Source organism: Rhamphochromis longiceps, linkage group LG23, assembly GCF_057381845.1.
Source record: "Rhamphochromis longiceps isolate RC_006_pf linkage group LG23, R_longiceps_female_GT1.1, whole genome shotgun sequence".
Lineage (NCBI taxonomy): Eukaryota > Metazoa > Chordata > Actinopteri > Cichliformes > Cichlidae > Rhamphochromis > Rhamphochromis longiceps.
The window spans coordinates 35,030,534-35,053,518 of NC_140578.1; the positions used below are offsets into that span (position 1 = coordinate 35,030,534).

The 22,985-nt window shown below is 41.3% G+C and overlaps 1 protein-coding gene across 5 annotated transcripts in view; it reads left to right on the forward strand.

The window, feature by feature from the left end:
- zranb3 (zinc finger, RAN-binding domain containing 3) overlaps window positions 1–18,937 on the forward strand; it is a 140,737-nt gene extending 121,800 nt beyond the window's left edge. For 4 of the 5 annotated variants that reach the window (XM_085398652.1, XM_085398653.1, XM_085398651.1 and 1 more), the window contains exons 18-22: window positions 6,180–6,320; window positions 10,935–11,096; window positions 11,874–12,066; window positions 17,571–17,702; window positions 18,355–18,937. In XM_085398652.1, the coding sequence (XP_085254778.1) occupies window positions 6,180–6,320; window positions 10,935–11,096; window positions 11,874–12,066; window positions 17,571–17,702; window positions 18,355–18,462 (736 nt within the window). In that variant the 3' untranslated portion in view covers window positions 18,463–18,937. The remainder of the gene's footprint in view (window positions 1–6,179; window positions 6,321–10,934; window positions 11,097–11,873; window positions 12,067–17,570; window positions 17,703–18,354) is intronic. The other variant, XM_085398655.1, reaches the window with a different exon arrangement.
- The last annotated feature ends 4,048 nt before the right edge of the window (window positions 18,938–22,985 follow it).

Sequence of the window (22,985 nt, forward strand, 5' to 3'; positions counted from 1 at the left end):
TGGATGATGCACTTTCCTCGAGAATCTTCCTCCGTGATAAACTCAAACTCCCCCAGTATGTAATACAGACTTGCTGTTTTAAATTTAAAGTCTCAAGCTGAAACTCAGTAAAGGTAGGACTATTTCCTCAATTTTGGCAAATCTCATCCAGAGCCACAGAAGACATTTTCACAGGCTGAGTGGTGCTGCTTATACCAAGTAGACTTTTCAGATTTGCATTCTTTTGCAGCATTGTTTTGACAGTACTCGTCTTTGCAGTGAACATTTGGAGTTGTCCAACACACTGATTTTTTTGTTGAGTTAAAGATGGCATACTTGATGTCACGTTCATGTTCAAACACACATTTGACATGGGAATTAGCAGCTTCACGTGTCTCTGAGAATCTTTGCCACCGAAAAGGCCGTTACTGTCAGCTCTGTCTGACCGAGGCCGGCAGAGAACAGCAATCAATCAAAGCGGCTTCAGCTGGGCCACACCGGTGCAGCAGCTCGTTAGTTTGATTTCACACAGCTGAGCAGGGTCTGTCCTCTGTGCCGAGCCAGGCGGCTGTCTGCACCTCCGCGTGTCCGCTGTCAGCTACCCGCTGACTCCCTGACTGTAACAGCGCCCCTGCAGCTGCGCATCAAATGTCTACCGGCAGAAAACCGTGTCCAGATAATCAAGTTCAAATCACGCTGCGTTTTGTCATTCCTGATGCAACCTCCACCAAATATGTGCTGCACATTTAAATTTACTGTAGCTTTCTAACTGCCTGTACCTGCAATATTAAAGGAATAGTCTGGGGAAATTCACTGATTTGCTTGCCTCCTGAAAGTTGGATGATGTTATTATTATGAGCCACCAGCTGCTGAGCAGTTAGATAGGAAGTTACTAGTCCTGGCTACAAAGAAAATCCCTTTGAGTTGTTGTTTATATAGTTGATTTTTGCACAGACTGAATAAACAAGATAAAGTACTGTGATTAATGGGTGTTAGAGCTGCTGGTTGTCATCTTTTTGTTAGACGGAGCCAGGCTAGTCCCATTATTAATCTAAGCTAACGGTGAGTCTCAGTTGTTTTATTTTCTTTAGTACGCTGTGTACACCAAGCACTTGTCTAATACATACATTTTGACAGGATAGGGTTCTCTGAAAATGAGTCATTTACCAATAATGACATGTACAGTATTTCAGTGTGTCATGCTAACTACAGCAGTATGTACTCAACATAGTGAGTCTAGTATAGAAAGATGTGATTTGAGCAAAGTATGAGTTTCCATTCATTTCCTTTAGCTTTATGGTTGTAGAAGCATGTGCTATCATCATGTGGTATGCGGCAAGAAAGGATAAAGGCTACATAGCTGATGATCTAACTATCCTGAAACTGACACAAATGTCCATCCATCAATTTTCTTTCACTTATCTGGGGCCAAGTCACAGGGGCAACAGCCTAAACAGCGAAGCCCAGACCTCTCTCCCCCCTGCCACCTCCTCTGGCTTGTTTGGGGGAACACCAAGGCATTCCCAGGCCAGATATAATCTCTATAATATTATCCTGGGTCTCCCAATCAGGGCCTCCTCCCTGTGGGACATGCCCGGAACACCGTCAGATGCCCAAACTACCTCAGCTGGCTCCTTTTGATGTGGAGGAGCAGCATCTCTACCCTGAGCCCCTCCCGAATGGCAGAACTCCTCACCTATCTCTAAGTGAGAGGCCAGATCATCTGCAAAAAGCAGAGATGTAATTCTGAGCCTGCCCAGGTAGAAGACTTCATGGCTACACCTAGAAATTCAGACCATAGAAATTATGAAGAGAATCGGTGACAAAGGGCAGCACTGGTCCAACACCCACTGGGAACAATTCCGTCTTATTGCCAGCTATGGCCTGATTGAATGGCTCGAAGCAACTGGCCAGACACCCCACACTCCCGAAGCACCACCCAGAGAACACTTTGAGGGACTTTGAGGGAGAATGCCTTCTCCAAGTCCACAAAACACCACCACCTGACACCAAATGTGCAGTACAAAAATAACAACAAACACAGGAGGAAGATTATGTAACAACAATGGCAGAGAAACAGAAAAATCTCCTTATTACTATAAGCTGCTAGCTACAGGTATGTAAGCCAATTTTTGCAGTAAAATGTGCAGGTTAACTGACATTGAACAGTTTTTTGTTGCTATAAAAATAAGAGGTGAGTTGAGAATCAGCCTGAGTGTATATGTTTGCACTTACGTGCTATTATGTGTTTATGTTTGCTAAGCTGATTAGCCACATGCAGATGTTCATGCCTGGTTAAAAGTGTTGTAGTGTAGGGAAAGTTTTAGATCCTCCAGGTAAGCAGTAAAATATACATGGGGATAATGGAGTTTATTCACAGTTATAGGACTATGTATAAAAGATGAATAATGCCACTGTGCTGCCACACGTTGGGTAGTGACGTCCCATTGATAAACATAAAGCTGAGTATTTCATTTGTTATCAAACTGATGTTTAAGACTGGATATGACGAGTGAGCGGCAGCGCTGGTTGGTGGTTCTTAGTTTATCATCCTTTATGACTTTTAGTAAGGACTGTAATTTACAAAATAAATATTTAAATATGTCCCAAAGCTAGCAATTAAAACTGTGAAGTAATCAGGAAAGTGTTTACAGAGGTCGCAGAGCAAATGAGCTGAGGGTCCTTAAACCTTTCCATACAACCAGAAGTCTAAAAACCAATGCATTCATGTTTATGTTCATCATGCCCGGCACCCTCTGGAAATTCATACAAATTGTTGAATTTCTAAATGTGTCGAGTGTATTTATGTTCTCATAAAACATTAGCAAAGACATATTTTTTACATTTTATTTTTTAGATGATTTCCATCCATGTTTGCTAACCTTTGCAGGCACATTGCTTTGCATAAACCGATTTGTACTGCTGTCAGTTGTTTACGCACAATATAAAGAGCGAGGGGGACTCACATTTATTACTGCCGCTACAAACCAAAACCTCCGCACGGCACCTTTAAACATATTTAGTAATACGCCGACTAAACTACTTTTTAATAGACCCCATTGAACATTCAGTCCAAATCATCCTAGGTTTTCACAGATGTGAGCCAGTCTGACAAACATTTTGAAAACAACATCAGTGAACCCAGCTGCCCCCTGATACTGGTAGAAGAGGTTTGGATCATAACAGAAAATGTGATTCATTCAGCAAGTAGCAGCAGTCACCTTAGTGTACAGAATTACTCTCCAGGCACCTAACTGCATAAAAACATGCAAACACACACACACACACACACACACACACACACACCTCCACTCTCTCCCAGAAGCGCAGTTGGACTCCAGTTTAGTGTAAGGTATCTCGTTTCATCCAGCCTCTGTGCTGGGACTGTTTGAAGCAAAGGAAGCTCTTGTGTTTGATGGAGACTTACCTTCTTCCTCATCTCCTCTCAGCTTCCAGAGAAACTTCTCCTCTTTGATGTCTCTCCCTCCTCCACTTTCTGCCTCCTGTCATCCATCTTTCCTTTATATTTTTTCCCCCCTTCTGCCTTCTTTCCATCTCCCTCCCTAAGAAAGTATTCTGTCCATATGGAGGTGGTGGAATTGCATAAAAATGTCGTTTCATAGCCTGCAGGGCCGAGTAGAGACACTAAAAGTTGAATTTAACAGTGGCAACACCTCCCGGCACGGTGTTTCTGGGAGGCTGGTGTCTCATTAGTAATCAGAAAAAAACGTGCAATCAGGATAGAAATCCATCAAGTAGAATTCAATAACCAATTCAAATGATTTTTTTTCTTATGAAAGAACTAGAATAAGTCCTACACAGAGCTAAATATATCCAAATATATTGGATGAAAACAGGCATCGGCAGAAGTTTTTAACAATTCAAGAAGTTGAGACGTGTGTTTTACCCATTTTTGTTGTTGTTGTTGTTGTTTTTACCTTGTAGTAAATGTTTTGTTATTAGTTAAACAGTGATAAATGTATTTTTTCCATATCTTATAGTTCCAGGAGACGTTCCAGTTATTGATTGTGTTTCATCGGTGTACAAGGCTACTTCTTATGCCAGCAGTGAAGTTACATCAAACTGAGTTCAACAATTGACACAACTGTCAGAACAAACGCTTGAAGATGAAACATTAATTATTGATCTGCTCGACGATTAGTGAAACAGCTTCATCACTCGAGTTGATTGTCTGTGAAATGGCTACACCATCCATTAGCTGCCTGCTGTCTTTCTGTCTGTTTTTTTGAAACCTCATCTCTTTTTTCCCCTTTTTTAAAAAAAACGTGAATTCTTGCTCTGCGCACTTCTTTGAACCCTCGAGCTCATTATCTGTACTTGGAGCCATTTACTAAGTCTAACCTATTTTCTCTGCTTGATATAGCAGAAAGCTTTTCTGTGTTAGGGGTAAAGGATGCTTTGGACTTGTTTTTTTTAACTTAACTACTGTATTTTCTTAAAGGGCTGTCTTCATTGACTTTTACAAAATAGTTGAAAGCACAGCCTGCACTTTATCCTTTCTGCAGAGTCTATAAAGTTCAAGCTCTTTGTTGGTTATCTGGTAAGAGAAGAAAAAAGCAGAGGGATAACTGCTGGTGAGAAGATGTGCAAATAGGAATCACCAAATCAACAAAAACCAAACAGTTGAGTCACAATGCTGAAGCTAACCCTGACTTATAGTCATGAGCTCTGGGTAGTGGCGAAAAGAACACGATCATGTATACAAACAGGCAAAATGAGCTTCCTCTGTAGGGTGGCTGATCTCAGCCGTAGGTACAGGGTGAGGAGCTCAGAGCCGTTGCTCCTCTATGTTCAAAGTAGTCGGCTAAGGTGGTTTGGGCGTCTGATTAAAATGCCTTCAAGATACCTCCCTTTGAAGGTTTTCACAGCACGACGAACTGTGGGGCAAACCCAGTGCCTCAGTATTCCCTATAAGAAACGTAAAATAAGACTAGGAACACTTGGAATACTCTGTTTATCTTATCCTGCCTGACTTTAGATAAAAAGAAGAGGGTGGATGAACGACGTAGGAGCTTACTGCCAATCACCTGCAACACTGATGACATTAAATTCTTCCATGGGTCTCCAACACATATTACATGATGGATAATTTCCAAAATAGCCACAACTACACAGAGTTTAGCAAATGAGACCAAATTAACTCATTCTAAAAATGTATATGCTTAATATTTCTAGTTGGACGTTGACTGTATTTGAGTGGGCACTAGAGGCATTTACCCGGTATGTACAGGATGTTATTGGTAAAGCAAAATAGCAGTTTGTTCCTTGTGTGTGTGGATGGTTGGTAAAGTAAAGTACTAGTTCCATCAAGTACTGACAGCAGCATGGCTGCGATCTGCTTATTGGCTAAGGCTGACCTCTGACTTCCCCTTGGAGTAAAAAGGTAGGGTAATTGCTCTCTGCGGAGACCATTACAGCGTTGTACCATCCCTCTGTTAAAACCTGAAAAGTGACCAGTCGGCATTTGCCGATTGGTCACTTTTCTCTCAAGGCCTCTGGAATCTTTTCCTACCAAGAGGAACATATCACTGATTTTCTTTCCCCAACTCTCCACATGTATTTGTGTCAACTCTGACATCCCAGGGTCATTTTAATCCTGCATAGATTGGAATGTAGAGTTTAGTGCAATTTTCAACTTGCACACATAGCATCTGTATTACAACGGCCATAAAAAGCAGTAGCGGGGCAGATGGATTAGATTAGATGATTGACGATTCCTGTGGGGAAATTAGATTGCTGCTGCTGCTGCAATAGTAATAGGATTCAGCAGGAGAAGAAGACAAACAGAATATAAGCACACATTCAGAATAGGAAATCAGCAGTGGAAGGAAGGAAGGATCTGAGCATTTAAGCACAGTTTGGTGCCAAGAAAGAAAAACAAAAATCAAAGTGCATCTGGCTCTGCACTGAGGCCATTTGTAGAATTTTGCTAGTTATGTGGGTGTGATGTGTGTGTTACATTGATGTGGTAGAGTCTCAGGATTACCGCAGTCCAAAAAAAGATGACTAAGATTACTTGTGTGCTTGAGCAACCTCAAGCGTCCTATCATACCTGCTTGTATTGCTGTCCAGAGAGAGTTTATGAATTCATCTGCTTGCAACTGCTCCCCGGTGCTTTGGTTATGTAACATCCACAAATTCACCATTACCTCACAGCAACATTTTATCCCGTTTCACAGGTACCTCGGTCGTGACGACGTGGCCGAGGCGTCTCTGAGCAAAGCCCAGGAGGAGGGAGGCAGCGTCCGACTGGTCACAAAGGAGAACTTCTTCACAAAGAGGAGGTCTGCCTCTTCGCTAACACCACCTGCTACACAGAGGTTTGTTAAGGGAAAAAACGCGCACATAAAGGTCAAGTTGTCCTCAGGTCTGTAAGTAGTTTGCTGCTAATATATGAAACTAAAATTCAAATGTATTTCTAGCTGATCACTGTGTTTCTCCTGTCTACTACACAAACGGTATTTTGATCATTCATAGATCCGTTCTTGTCTGTAGTATTTAAAGATGAAACTTCAAGGTCTGCACATGAAGGTGGTTTGTCTCACCACATGGTTTCCTCTTCAGGATTCAGAGTATTTTCATTTTCTTTCCCTCAGCTGTCTCCATGGAGATCTGTATGTGCCTTGTGGGAGAGACACAAAGGCCCACTGAGTGTGTTAGTACAGTAAATATAGACCATAATACGATCTACTGGGTGAGATGCATCGGCCAGCTCACCCCAGGAGGCAATATCTCTATGGAAACCTGCAGCAAACACACAGACGAGCTCTCACACATATACACAGTTACTGGTGTTACATACAAAATGTCTGTGATAATCTATAAAGTGCCTTAAAGGCTCTGTTCAGGATATGTGCTTTTAGACAATAGATAGCGTTTTACTGCATGAGGTATACAGCAGTGTCTGGAAGTATAAAGTGTCTGACAGAAGCAAGCACTGCTGTGTGAATAAACACGGTAAAAGGCAGCATGGTAACAACATTAAATGGCCATTTATAAAAGCTGACTTAAAAAATGTGCTAATATGCTAGTAGCTAGAATAGAAATGGCATCCATCCGTCCAACTAACTGTGGCGTGTGGTTGGAGGGATGAGGAGAATCCATGTTTTCATAAAGTAGGAAGATTGACATCCATCACTGTTATCTATTTAAGCATTCAAGTAAAACTTGTACATAATATTGAACTGCTCCTTCAAAACAACAAATTCAGTTCAGTTCCTGCTAATACTTCCTGCTGGCTGATATCACTTGACATTTGAACTGTGGCTATAAGTTATACTAGAGTAAAAAAAAGGACAGCAAGCTCTTAGATTGTAAGGCATCTGCACAAGTCATCTGATGGGAGGCAACCTGTCTCCAAACAGTAGCAGTCTGACTCTGACTGACTGCAATCATTCTCTAAAATATTGGCAATGTTTTCCAAGTAAATGTTGTCCAGTTTATAAACACAGATACAATGGCACTCTGCTCTGATAAGCACAACTGACTGTGAACTAAAGAAACAGACATTTCTGATAACATACATCCGTTTAAAACAAGCGCATGTCTGGTATTGAAGGTATCAGTTAATCTTAAAGTGTGCCACCTATGCCTGGGCGTGGGCTAAAAAGGAAATCCTGCCATGCAGCATACGTCACTAGTGTCCATTTTGAAGGGAAACAGTCTTTATATTGCTATCCACATGAAAGCAACATGCTAAAATGTGGAAAATAAGAATCTCGATTAACAGCTGGACGTACCAGTGTCAGATCTCGTTGGTGCCTTTGGTTTCTTTCGGTATAGAGCACCAGAGATGAGCCAAGGTGGTAAACATTCTACATCTATAAACCTACATTTTTGATTCACATGCATTTTTTGGCAAATGCATTGATGTTTTACAGTTTCTAAAAGACATATTTCTGGCTTTTCTGGATGTTTTCACTATTCTCAGTTTGGACACACAAGTAAAAAGTCTATTTGTGTCTCTCTTTCATCGACTAGACTTTGCTGGCACACCATTTGTCCCATGATACTTCCAGTTTTTGGTATATTCTCAACTTTGAAACAGCAAGGTTCCCTTTTTAGAAGGTTCTCTTCTCTATTTCAATGATTAAATTTCCTTCTGTAGTGCTCTGTCACTCTGGCTCTTTGTTCCTCTTGCTGTCTCTCTGAATTGTAAACCATGAGGAAAGAGAATTTAGTCCATCTGTCCCCTCCAACGTGGCTCTAGCACCCTGCTGGGACTACATGGCAAATGCCCAGATTTGCTGTCTTCTGCCAGACGGACATGCACGCAGATACACATACTAGAAATGTTTTGCAGATAGAGCATTGTAATATACTAAATATACAGGAAAAAAACTGATTTATTTCTGTTGCATGGATATTTACACTGAAATGTATTTGCAGTTTGTAGAAGAAAGTGAGCTTTGTTTAATTTAGATCAGGTTTACAGGGTAATGTCTTGACTGATCCCTCATTTCTTTATACATGGGTGCAGCGAGTTATAAAAATGTGCAAAAATACACGAAAATCCTGAATATAAGGCAAAAACAGTTTGTACAGTTCTAATGAGCTTGAAAGTGAATACATGGTATGACCACCTTTATGCTTCAACACAGCCTGAACTCTCATTGGCAGCTTTCTTGTCATTTCTTTAATTAGCCATCAGGAATAGTTCTCTTGGCTTCTTGAAGGACATTCCTGAAGTCTTTTTTGGAGAGCAGGTAAACCAAAAAATTCAAATTTGGATTAATCACAACATCAGACTTGTTGCTACAGATTTTTCTCCCTGTTTCCCTTCGTTAATAATGTCTTCTTGACAGCCACTGTACCACTGAAATCACTTCTGATAAGGCTTCAGTGAGCAGTAGAACTGAAGGGCCACATGCATCTCTCAGGTCTTAGTCGATTAGTTAGATTTTTTTCTGATTTTTACACACAAATGGCTTTTCGATACTGCTTGCCTACTAGAGAAAGGTGTGACATTTCTTCTCATGTCCCCTCCTTGTCTTGGATCCATATTTTTTTAAGGACACACCAAGCCGAGATATGCCAAGTTTTCAGCTAATAGCTCTTTGGGAGTCTGCTTGGTGGTGCAAAAAATACAATTTTATGCACGTCAGACTGTGTTATCTTTAGTATTTTTAGTAGAATCATCTAAAGAAATGAGAACAAATGATGTGTTTTTGTGACAGGCTGCTAGTGAAAAAGTGCCTAAAGCTACAATTTAAAATCGCTTCTTTGCTAAGTTAGCAGTGGTTCATGCCATTAGGTGTTTTTTTTATACTTACAAAAAGTGGGCAAAAAAGTATTCCTGTGAAAATGTTCACGCACAAGGACCGATAATCAGTGATGAAGCATCCAAAGAAACAAATGTGGGGAACTATTGCTCAAGGGCGCTTTAAAATATGACGCAAACTATAAACAAGTGAGAGGAGGTGTCTTAAGACTTTTGCACACTACTGCATGTTCAGATTCAAGGTCAGTGGCTACACATTAAACACGGTGTTTAATGAAAGAAGCTGTTGTGAATCTTTTTAACGTCGTTGTTGAAAAGAATAAAACCTTCATCAATGGGAACTATTTTTATAACAAATTCATTTGTATTGTTTTTGTTGAGATTTGGGATGCCTGGCCTCAACTTACCTGTTTGACTTTGACGTTTTATTGTGCTCCTCTTCGCCGTGTTTTCTACTTTCGCCTGAGGTCACCTGAAAAATTAAGATGAAAACTCGTCTTCCCCGCTGTCGCCAAGTGCTTTCTCATCATCATCATCGTTTGAAATCATAGGGGCTCTCTCTCTGCTGAGCTCACCATGAAATATAAAGCTCCTTGAGATGACTGTTGTGATATAGATAAAATGCTCCGCTCTTTAAAAATACAGGGCATAGTGCTGGTAGGTGTGGTTAGTTTTGCAAACTCGCAAACTAAGAGATGATATCCAGCTGCAGGTAATTTACTAACAGGACAGGCACACAACAAATCAGAAAACCATATAAATACAGGGGATACGCGTGTATGTTAAATGTAGGCCTATGGTGATAATCTGGCAGACAGTCGTTTGAATGGAAACAGGCTCGAGTCATTCAGACAGGCTCTGATCTAGGACTGTAAACTGCACAGCAGTATTTTAGCCTTGTGTTCTGTAGCGTTCTTGTATTAAGACAACTTCCATATAGATAACATATCTGCGATATGTAACTCATGGAGAGTCAAAGTATGTGCAGCTAAAAACAGTCATGTGTTAGATCTCACGAGATCAGGCGAAAACCTCGTGCGCTGTCCATGGTCCTGAAATTCTAGTGTAATAAAACTGCATTAAAGAAAGTTTTTTTTCCTTTATTAAGGGAAGTTTTTCAGTTCATTATTAATGTAAATGAGTGTAAGAAGTTTTGTTGCTGCTGGTATTGCGTGACTCCCTTAGGTTGGAGGATCCAGGTCATCTTTGAGTTCACTGAGCAAATTTAGAATTCAGCTGGCTGGGTCATCTATACGGTTTTACGTCTTTACGTCTACGTATCCTCTGCAGCCATATCAAGTTCAGAAATTGAGACATGCTTTTTATCTGCGTTAAATATTAGCTCAATTATCAGCAAAGTGCAAGTTGCAAATCAGTTTGTGCACATGATTTAAATATTATTCTCCCTATAGTTTGCGCTTTGAAAAAAGAACTCCGTGACGTTCATATGCAACAGTCACATAAACCTTTGAGTTCTCACTTTTTACTCACAGTCGTGTCATTGCACTCCTTTTACACCAAAGCTCAGTTTGTGCTGGAGCAACATGTTAGCAAATCTGGTGTTTGGACATTGAAGTCCTTCAGTACCACATCTGACTTACAAACATACAACCGTCTGTTGAGAATTTGAGAATGATGTCTTTTTGGTCTGAAGTTACCATCTACCACTTCTTCACTCCCGACTATGTTTCCCCTTTCTCTGTCTCTCTCACAGCAGGCAGGACAATCAGTCCTGTAGGACATCAGATGCACAGTCATCAACAGAGTCCAGCTACCTGCAGGCTGTGGACAGTCAGGGTGTCCCTCTGTGTCTCTCCTGCCAGCAGCCCTGCTCTACCACAGGTGGAGCGTGGGACACTCGATTCTGCAGCCACAGGTATTGCAACACTAACTACATACAGTTAGAGGAAAAGCTACGGGCTAAACTGGACATTTCCAACTTGTAATAACTTGAGAATTGCTCAAAAAGTTCTGGAGCAGATTTGTAGATAATATAGATCTCAGTGCACCTGATGTGCGAGGTCTACTGCAACAGCAGTGTCTTTGATTAGATGTCAGCCAAACAAAAACATATTAAATCAACTTTCACACAGTTTGAGAGGTTTTTTCCCCCCAAACTTCCCTGTACTCATTGTCCTCTGCGCAGAAGCCCACCCATCTGGCACCAAAAAATTCAATTATATTCAGAGCTTTAAGAGTTTGTGTGCAAAACAAACTCAGAAACACAGCAGTACACTGTTGACTTCACCCTGTTGTTTACTTTCTTTGTAGAAAGAATACTGTTTGCTCAAGACTAAAATAGATTAGACTTCAACTCTTGCATCTATAATGGTCTTTTTCCAAATCTTTTCCTGTAAATTTTTTGGGGGGGAATCAGTCAAATTTGGTCTTTACCAAACTTGATACCATTACCAATGTAAAATAAAAGTTTTTTATGGAAAATCTAAAGCAAACCTATTTCGGTTTAGTTTTTCTGGAGATGCTGCACCTTTTCCTGGCAGTCTTAATTCGATTAAATGGTTTTCAAAAGCCAGCTTCTGTTTTTTAACCAACATGAGAAAAACTTTCTATGTGAATGATTTTTAAAATAGAAAGAATTTAATCACAAGTTTCTTTCTGTAGTGCAGATGTTTCTATGTGCTTTGACCCACAGGTGTCAGGAGGAGTTCCAGTTGCGCTCCAGCCAGACTTACATGCGGTCTCAGGTGTTGGAGGCAGAGCGCGGCATCTGTCAGCACTGCGGCCTCCACGCCCATGACCTGTTCATTAAGGTTCGTGATGCTCCACCCTCCCAGCGAAAGGAGATCCTGGAGAACACTTGGCTCACCCAGCTGCCACTCAAACAGGTGGGACATAGAGCAGAGGAGGCACTGTTTCGTATTTGTCTCTCATCCATGTTTCAGGAAAACTCCACCAATGAGCTGAAGAAACTTTTTTTTTCAAGTGCCAAACAGCCATTAACTATGGTGGTCAGTCAGTGCAACGAGGCAAGTTGTGTCAATGTGAAATTCAACTCCACACCACTGTTTCTGTCTTTTTTATGTCATATTTCTTTCCTGTAGACCTTTATACAACCAAAGGAGTGGCCACAGTGGCGCACAGCAACTTTTACAGAAAGGCGATTGTGTTTTATTCGTTTACACAAGCTGACAGCCCGCTGCAGCTTGATTTACTTTTCCTGGGTGGCTTCACCTTTCTGCACTTCTTCCTGGCTGAAAAGCTGTCTCAATCCCAATTCCAAAAAAAGTTTGGATGCTATAGAAAATGTAAATACAAACAGAATGCAATGATTTGCAAATCTCAAAAACCCAGATTTTATTCACACTAGAATATAGAAATTATACCAAATGTTTCAAGTTTGACAATTTAATCTTCCAAAAATATTGGCTGTGTTTAATTTGATGTCAACTAATTAGGTTGATGAGCAACAGGTCAGTAAGACGAAAGGGTACTAAAAGGAGCATGTAGGAGAGGTAGAGCTCTGCAAACTGTTTGCAGATTGTGGAACAATTTCAGATTAAGAATCCTCAATGTAAATTTGCAAAGACTTTGAATACCAGTTTACCAGAATAAGAATAAGTTTGGAGAAATCTCTGTATGCAAGAAACTAGATCAAAAATCAGCATTGGATGTCCGGGATTTCCGCGCACTCAGGAGGCTGCATTACAAACAGGTATGGAAATCACTGCAAGACCACTTCAAGAATTCATTCTCTGTGGATACAGTTCCTCGTGCCAGTTAAAATACTATCGTGCAAAGAAGAAGCTAAATGTTAACATGATGCAGAAATGGTGCTGTCTTCTCTTATTTAAAATGGAATAAAATTTGAAAACTGGGAAAAACATGAGAAACATGGCACCACATCGCCAGGATTGAACAGGAGAGAGACCAATCGAGCTTGTTATAAGGGCTCATATCAAAAGCCTGCATCTCTGATGGTATGGGGTACATTAGTGCCTATGGAATTGGCATCTTCCACATATGGAAAGACACACTGATGCTTAAACATATATACAGTTTGTAGACAACAAACTATACTCCCACCCAGACTACGTCTTTTCCAGGGAAGGTCTTGTGTATTTTAGCTAGACAATGTTAAGCTGCATGCTATTACAACAGCATGGTAAACCGATTTGCCTGCCTGCAGTTCAAACTTTTCACTAACTGAAACATTTGGTGTATAATAAAATGAAAAATACAGAAAAGAAGGCTCAAGAATACTGAGGAGCCAGAATCCAATATCCGACAATAATGGGACAACAATCTTCTCCCAGAAGTCCAGCATCTGGTCTCCTCAGTTGCCAGATATGTGCAGGCTTTTGTCTAAATAAAGTGATGCTACACAGTGGTAGGCATAGCCAACTTTTTTTAACCATTCTGTTCCTGTGGACTTGGAAATGACTTTTTTATAGGGTACATTTTCTCAGTTTACACATAGTTTGGTGTGTTCTTTTCTGAATAAAATATGGGTTTATGAGATTTGCATATCATTGCATTCTGTTTTTTAATTTGTGTTTTATACAGTGTTCCAACATTTTCAGAATCGGGGTCATAGTCTGTATATGTCTTCTAAATATTACTTTACATGAAACAGTGTTACTTGTAAATTGAACATAAAATATTAAAGTTTACTGTGGCTGTTCTGTGAGGACGATATGTCTCTAAATGAAAAGCTATTAGAGTTCAGAAACACAGCCCTACAGCTTGATTTTAAAAAGTCGTTTAAATATGTGTATGAACAGGAAGGTGATATATTAGCAAAACAGCTGGTTAAACTTAGTATGTAAACTTAATAAGCAAACTTGCCTGTTTTATTAAACCGGATATGGTCGCAGCTGGCACTCCTCTTCCTTAAGGCTTTCTTTGCTAATGTGGTAAAGCAATTATTAAAAACCTTTATTAAAAACACTGCACAATAAAACTTATTTGCTACAACAGTAATTCGCAGATTGATGGTTTTCTTGCAAATGCTAGCTCCATTTCCACAAAGCATAGACAGTAAGGGATCTCAGAGCAGTGAAAGCTGACCCAGCGGCAGATTGTCTAACACAGTCTCTGCCATCAGTTTCCTGTCAGAGTTACGGGTTAATGCTGCTGGTTTCTCAGCTTGACATGCTCAAGTTATTGTTAACAGGACAAAAAGTTGAGCTTGAGCGCAGACGTGCCTTCAAAATGCTTATCCCATAAAGATGTCTCTGAGTCAAGCAGAGTTAATCCTGCTTCCAGAGACAATAGCCAAATGAGACCAATAAAAGCCAGTAATATACAGGAAGTGCGAAAATGGCAAGAAAGCCTTACTTTTATCTGAGAGGAAAGCAGAATGGGATTGATTCTGCTATGTTTTAATTGATGTTTTTAGATTTTACATCATGATGATCATGATCATTTTTATACATGCAAATATTTAATACAAACTAAAACTACATGGAATCTCATTATACTTCTCATTATTAAAAAAACAGACTGAGTGTCTGAAAATTATCTGTTTTTCCCTTTAAACAGGAAGCAATGCGTGGGTGAACTAAAAAAACATTTATACATACAGGTTTTGCTTGTTGTTTTAAAGTTGTATGATAGCATGCTAACATTTGGTGATTAGCACCCACATTACCTGAGGGAATTTTATTTTGATGTGGTTGGATGTTTCAGGTGTTAAGATTTTTTTTCATATAAGGATGTTTTCTCCTCAATATTGAAAATTTGTACCAACTTTGTTAGATAACAGTCATCAAAATGCACACATTAACTGACATCAGTCTCTCTATGTGAGCCAAAGAACTGACAAAGAAGTTCTTTGTGTGTTTATGTAAGTGCAAAAATAAAAGCACCCTGTACTCCCCATCCCACCCACCTACGCACATATGCATCTACTCACACACACACACGCAGGTTGATCTGCACTCCAAGGGGCCAGCTCCCAGTAAATGGATTGCTGGGCCCATTGATTTTTTTTTTCCCAGTGCCAGGCCTCGACCAGTAAGCCTATTTGATTTGGTTGGCTGTTATCCTGCAAAGCCACCCCCCCCCCCACACACACACACACAAACACACACTCACTCCTCCTCCCCTCTTTCCAGTGCCGCCGGCAGAAGCATCAGCGCCGATCGATGCACCGAGCTTTAGAGGAAACAAACTCAGCCACATGATAAGACACCAGTGGTGGAGAAGCCTTGAGATTATAGGCTCACTCTTTGGTTCATACTGGGGGGGTTTGGTACACGTGTGTGTGTGTGTGTGTGTGTGTGTGTGTGTGTGTGTGTGTGTGTGTGTGTGTGTGTGTGTGTGTGTGTGTGTGTGTGAGTGAGAGTGAGAGAGTGAGAATGGTTATATGTGTCTATGTTTGTAGCTTGGGCTCTCTTTTTGGCGTGCATGTGTGTAACAGGTGTGGCTGTAATGGTATTTTGATGCGCGTGTGGATTTTCAGGATGTGTTAAAGCCTTTAGGTGCTTGTGAGAGGAGCTTCAGTATGTGTGTAAGTGTGCAGTAGTGAGGTAAGGTGCACCAAAGTGCATGCTTTTGGCACAAAAGCAGGCTCAATTGACTCGAATGTGTGAGAGCTTGTGTGAGAGTGTGTAAGAGAGAGATCTGAACTCTGGCCCTGTGAGCAGGCCTGTTCTTTAAATCTGTTGGGATCAATTCCAGCTCCCTGCCTTAATGTCGGCAGAGTAGTTCTCAAAGTAGGAAAATAGATTTCTGGCCCTGAACTCTTCCCACCAGGATTCTCTCTCTCTATTGTCTTAAGCTCCTCCACTTGCTTGCTCTCTTTTTTCTTTTTGTCTCTATTCTCTGTCATCTTCCCATTCTTGCTTTCTGTTTTCTCCACTTTTTTTTCCTTTTTATATTTTCTTCATAAAATAAATTTCAGATTCACAACAGTATTATCTGCTAGTGAATCCACACTGTGTCCAGTGGGCCTCAGTACATTTTTACAAAGAAGCACTACAGGTCTTCAAATGGTTCAGCTAGTTACTCATTAGCTTTGACTTATTTCTGTTACATCTCAGACGTTCAACAACAACTTCTGCTACTGTTGACTGGTATAGATTATTTTAAAAAAGAATAATCTTTTACATCACGTGGATGGTCAGGTGAACGTACGTTACTTGCCTGGGAGCTAAGAAGCTAAGCCAGTGGAGGCAGTGTGGTCCTTTGGGCAATGTTCTGCTGGGAAACCTTGGGTCCTGCATCCATGTGGATCGCTTTTACATGTACCGCCTACCTAAGCATTGTTGCAGATCATGTACACCCTTTCATGGAAACAGTATTCCCTTATTAGCAAAACACTGGTGTCTTGCTGTATTTTCTGTAGTAGTCAAAGGAATTGAACTGTGTATTTATATTGTGTCTGTGTTTCTACTCCTTCTCCTTTGCCTCCAAAGACATCAGTTTAACTGATAAAACTGTGACTGTGTCGACTATCACCTTAACAAGTTAAACATATAAAAAAAAAAAAGAGCAATTAAAACAGAAGCTCACCTGAAATACTACTCAGGATATTGCAAATGCATTTTTTTTAATCTTACTTACAAACTTACTCATTATGTAAGTTTTCCTTGTATGAGGAAAACTCTCCTCCTTTAAATCTAGTGAAAAATGTGCTTTAAAATGTAATTAGCAGAATTTTTTTTTAAAAGTCACAAAAAGTTGAGGCATTTAGGAGTGTGCACCTTAACTGTAGCACGATATTCCCAGCGGTATTTTTAACCTAATTTCTGTCAGGCAGGCTTGCGAGCTCTCCCTGATTAAGTTTCCCTCCAGCTGCCCGTAATGTAGGCCACAAACATTTTGGTGATTTATACAGCTGTACCTGAGGCAGCAAACGGTGATGGATAGCATGAGGTCAAAGTTTGCTGTCATCAATTCGGCACAAATGATGTTTTCATCAGCTGGTCTTATCCTCACAATCACACAGGCTTACATTAATCTCAGCATAATAAACTTCCATCAGAGGCCCTTTCCTGCAGTTTGCCTTCATTATTTCCTGGATTTTGCCAGTTATGTTCTCTGCTGGGATGCGTTTTTTTGGCTTGAGACTGTTTTTTATCTTCTTTTATTGTGAGGCGCATTGCAGAAATGTCCCCGCAGTGCAGAGATTTGTTTAATATGAATGATTTGTCTGTGCCTGTGTGTGCTGTAAAGTAACAATTTAGGTCACTGTAGTACCCAGCGAAAGGCTGAGCTTTACTAAAGACATCACATCAGTGCAAAGAATTAACTTTAGCATAGATGGATGGTTTGGGAGGGGAGCGCTATCAAACGTTGTTTTAGGCAATTTAGAGCAGTGTGAGGGAACATCCGAGGGTAGCCGGTGTACTGAGACGCTCACTGTTGTATTCCGGTGTGCTTCCAGCTGAACGAGATGATCCGAGCTCCTGTTGAAGGGGATTTCTGGCAGGTTGACCACATCCGTCCGGTCTACAGCGGAGGAGGCCAGTGCTCTCTGGACAACCTGCAGACACTCTGCACTGTCTGCCACAAAGCCGTATGTGCACACTCCGCATCACAGCACCCATAACAACCGCAGCACCAGCTTTTAAAGCCAAAGGGCTTAGGGGGCAAAAGCAATTTGTCTAACATTTTAAGGTGCACAGCAGATGGAGCTCTCCTTTATCCCTGTATAAAGAGAAAGCGCCATCACTCATGTTGAGGATCACATGTGCTGGCAGTAATGTGATACATGGTCAAACACATTGATCAAAAGTCATATTATCCCTCACAAAGCTATATACTGCCTATAATAACATCACATGATGTGGCTGTGTGACATTTTGATGTATAGCATGCGTTGGAAAATGCTTGCACTCCTTCAATATTTCATATTTTCAGTCAGCCACTTCTTAAAAGCAGATCTGATTTGAGAAGAAACTTTTCAAAATAAGACACAGCTTTCACCGTGAGCTGAAATGTGCTTTGCTTTCACACCAGAATGCTTTTTTCTGTCAGCTTGGAAGGAAACGCTTCACATGTTGACGTATGTAAACTGAAGCAAAGCACTGCGACTGATAAGGGGATCCTCGCACTGTTTATGCCCCCTCTCAGACACTTTAATCTAGAGATGCTCGATATATCGATCTGATTTTTCTGTGCTGACTGCAGATGTAACCTCTTACATCATGTTCCATTTTTCTCCACAGAGAACAGCTCAGCAAGCCAAAGAACGAAGCCAGAGCAGGAAGAGTGCTGCAGCTTCCAAGGTTTCGTCAGACATCAGCAGGTTCTTCGTTCGGAAAGAAAACAATTAGCTGGGACCTGTTACGCTTTCACTTATTGTCAGTTAGGGATAGAGCGATCCAATACTTGGATCAGATAGCCTGACACCAAAAGCTAGATCAGACATCCGTGACAGGGCTTAGCTATGCTCTTCAGGTCTATCATGTTTTGTGTTTACTACCCCACGCATCGGCAGCAATCTGCTAACTTCCAGCAGTCAGCTAACAGCAAAGCAACAGTAGTTCAAAGTGTTTCGCTACAGCAACACCAGTTTGTCTTAATATGCGTACAAGTGAGTTGGCACGACTGAAGAGCTTCAGCGACAGCAGTTCGGTCTGTTTCTCTTTCTCTGTCATTATGTTTGGTTTAACACTTGTTTGGAAGCTTTTGCGTCACTCATGGTAACTTAAAGGAAATTAAAGGAGAAACTGTGACTATAAATTACAGCACTGTGCTGTAAATAATCCTACACAAGGTTGAAATAACGCTAATGCAAATAAATGTTTTTTTAAAGCATAAATACATTTGTCTTTTAATACTTTTCTAATGAATAGGTCGATAATCTTCTGTCTCACTCCTCAGAGTGAGAAATACACATTATTGATTTAACACTGGACCTGGTAGCAGCAGATACCTGAGGCCAAGGTATCAGTGTGGTATTAGAAGTGGAAAAAGTTAGACTGGTGTATCCCCAGTTACAGTCCTGGATGCTCATATTAAACATTACCAAAGTGGTTAGAAAATGTGCAAAGTTCCAAAAGTTCAGGCTTCAGATAAACAGCCACTTTTTAGATGTTTTCTTTCTGCTCTTTTCTTTGAGAGTTGATATACGTGGTGTTATCTCAGCTACACGACTATGGTCACAGAAACTCAACCCACCTGTTCAAGAGGGGCAGCCAATCAGGAGATAGTCAGCTTAAAGGGAAAGAGAAGACAGTATAAATAATGCACGTACAATCCTTGACCCCTGTGTTTGCATGAACACTTCTGGTCTTATAGAACTTCATCAGACAACAACCAGCAGTTATAACCTCGCCAAACACTTTGCTCAGTCACTCGACCCATTGCTATTTGCTTAGTAACTCATTTTTAGGTCGTATTGAATAGAAGATTAGGTCCATTTTATAAATTTTAATGGATATATGAGTCAGAAAGGAGGAGCTAAATAGCTAGTCATAGGCAGGCTTAGCTTGGGACATCACGACCAAATGAGTAATGTCCATCTTTTATACTGTATATGGAGAGAAGTTATCTAAAACGGCTTGTTTCAGGCAGCAGATGAGCCACTAGACCCTAACTGCAAGACAAAAAAACAAACGAGAGAAACAGAAGAGGAAAAGCAAAATAGGCCCCCTTTAAAGGTTTGGTGCAGTTTGCACATGTAAAGGTGTTTATTCAGTTTACATAAAGACGCACTGTGTGAAGTATCAGAAGTCCCATTTGCCGTGACAGATGAGGATACAAGGCCTTTAAAGATTCTGCCTAGCTTTCAGATGCTCTCATCTGCGTCCCACTGGACACCATTACGTTGGAAGATCTAGTAGTGGAGATTTACCTTAAAGAAAAGTGCAGTGACGTCTGCATCAAATGCAAATTCAGCCAACTCCCCTCTCGTCCCCGAACCGTCACAAGTGCGGTAGTTTTGATTTATGACGCCCCCTTCCCTTTTTTTTTTTTTTTTGCTCGAGGCTGAAATGGAGCAGGTTGTTTAGAGAGATGCTGCTATTTTAAGATTTTGCAAAGTTGGTGAAAAGTAGCAGCTCAGAGATGAATTGCGAGCTTTGTGATTAAAACTCTACAGCAGCAAACACACCCAGGTGTCCTCATTGGTGCGATCAACAAGTGTCGCCTTGTAAAACTTTTTTTTTTTCTTTATGAAAGATGGATGAGCACTCTCTGATGGAATGAGAAACCTCTTTTCACCTTGTTTCGTTTCTTCTTCTCCCGCTCTGGCGCTGTAACCGGTTTGGACTGTAAATACAGCGAGCCGTCGGCCGTTCCGACAAGCTCGCAAATCGTTTCATCGCCTCAAGTCAGGAACATTATCGTCCATGTCCACGCATCTACCTCCTCTTCAGCTGTGCTTGATGATCTGAGCAGAGCTAAAGTCAGTCAGGAGGGCTATGTTTAGAGACAGAGAGCAGAGTTACTATGGAAACAAGGCTTTAGGTTCAGCCATGTTGGGAATATTGAATCTGTTCTTGTGAGAGTTATACAATGAGCTAGACAGACATCAGAAACTCCAATCAATACCAGCAGCCTCCTGCGAGAACGAGGCCCTCGCATTCCTCCGCAGCGCGGTTTTACCTCCCCTCTCCGCTCTGAGGCTCCACCGTCGACGTTTTAGGGTGTCGTCATGTCACGATTTGCCTGTCTGTCAGCCGTGTCAAACGCCTAACTCAGCACATTCTGCCGTCGCAGGAAAGTTTTAAATTTTTCTGACAGCCCCCCCCAACTTCTCTCAGCCTATCAGCTGAAGACGCGCTTTAAACTTTCTCTGAGCCCATGTGGGTGCACGAGTGGGTGTATGTGTATTTCCCCTACGGCTGCTCCAGGTCTCCACTTAATAAGACCGTTGTTCCTCTCCTGTCCAAACCGACAAGCTTTGTGAGTAATGAACATCTCCCAGGCAGCCTTCCAACAACAGCAGGTTTCAGTGTCAGTCCCTGTCAGCAGCCAATGACTCTGATCCGCTGTTTTATTACACCCAAAAGGTGTGTGTGCGGCAGAGAGAAAGTGAGGAAACTAGTGCGAAAGTGTGGCTGAGTGTGTGTGCTGCTCAGATTAAGCTCGTGTGTTTGGCAGAGGGAAAGTGTATATTGGACAGGAGAGGAAGTGGTGTGCATGTGTTTGTCAGAGGAAGCCATAATGAGGCAGCGCCCAGATGAAGATATCTTGCATTCCTCCCAGAGGGTCTGCTGGGTAAAGAGCAGCGCCACAGCCGCGTGACACTGTTTGCGTTGGACAACCTATCAGCCCAGAGAACAACATTACCTCCACGGGTGATGACAGTAATAAAGATGGACTCAAACACCGACCGAGGTTTGCCTGTTTGCTTTCCGTCTAACGTGCTGCCCGCCTTCCTCTCACTTTTTTAAAGTTGGCATCAGAGCAAAGAAGAAAAAAATCCAACTTGCTTTTTTTTCCTCCATCAAGTGAAATCGACATCCTTTCCACGGTGCCCCTACCGCATGGACCTTTCTGCAGGTTACATAGCAACAGAGCATACAGTGAATGCCGTGTGGATAAAATTAGCTGGACAAATATCTAGCAGAAATAATCACATGTAATTACAAGATCACAATATAATGTCAAAAGAAGGATGGAAGGGAAAGAAAAACAGCGCCATCTGACAAACATACAAAGCACAGAGAAACTGCTTTTAGTGCTTCTCATTACTTTATGTTATATGCTATGTTATACACATTTACATTTCATCTAAATATGGGGGGAGTTTCACATTATAAGGTCTGGATATCCAAAAGATCCAAAAAGTTCAGGCTCCTCCAAACACCCAGTTTCAGAGTATTTTTTCTACTTTTTGATCTGTGTGATGTCAGTGAGAGCAGATACAGCTGTAACCTGCCAATTCAAGCCAGCCAGTTAGACAAAAAGGTGGCTCCTGCCTCGCTCACACAGGCCTAGAGACTTGTCGGTGACCCCTTGGTGACCTTTGGTTGCTTGGAAAATTTTCTATTCCCTGACCTGGAATGCTGGCAGTGAAAAACAGCTGAAATCAGTCACATGACAGACGCTGATTCATCTGCAGACACATTCATCTGCGCTGTAGTGCAATTTGAAAAAGCGAGCTCACCTTTAAAGTAAAAGTTGTCTTACCTCTGCAACGGAAAAAGGTGCTTTCTGTTTTGCATTACACTTTTCACATTTTCTCTGTTGAATTCAATTCAGTTCAGTTTTGTTGATATAGCACCAAATCACAACAGTTGCCTCAAGCTACTTTACATTTTATAGTAAAGACTCAACAATATTACAAATTACAATCATACAGGTGTATACACCATCAAGCACATTTTATTTAGGCAAACACTTGGTGACAGTGGGGAGGAAAAACTCCCTTTTAACAGGAAGAAAGCAGGTTCAAAAGGCGCCCAGAGCAATCACGAGGACGTTTTGGGTGCAGCACTTTATACCTCTTTGCACCCACTTGAAAACCTCTCACAAATACACACTTCTCCCTAGCAACCAGTGGTTGCCAGGGGAGATTTCTAGGACCACTGGCTCATTTCTGGGCTTGAGTGAATTTGGCTTTAGCAAACAATTTAACAGCAAACTCTAGCAGCCACTCACCAACTGGGCGGAGGAAGACCTCTTCCCTAACAACCATTGGTTACCAGATGGTCATGAACTGATCTCTAGGCCTGGGTTACTTGAGCCTTAAGGGGAGGGGGAGGGGCTAAAAAAAGGCTTGATGGAAAGCACCCAGGGTCAGTATAAGAAAAATGACTAAGAATAAAAATATGAAGCTGGAATTTAGCATATTAGTTTTTTTCCCCTTTAAACGATTATTGGGTTTAACATTTAACACGTTTCTTTT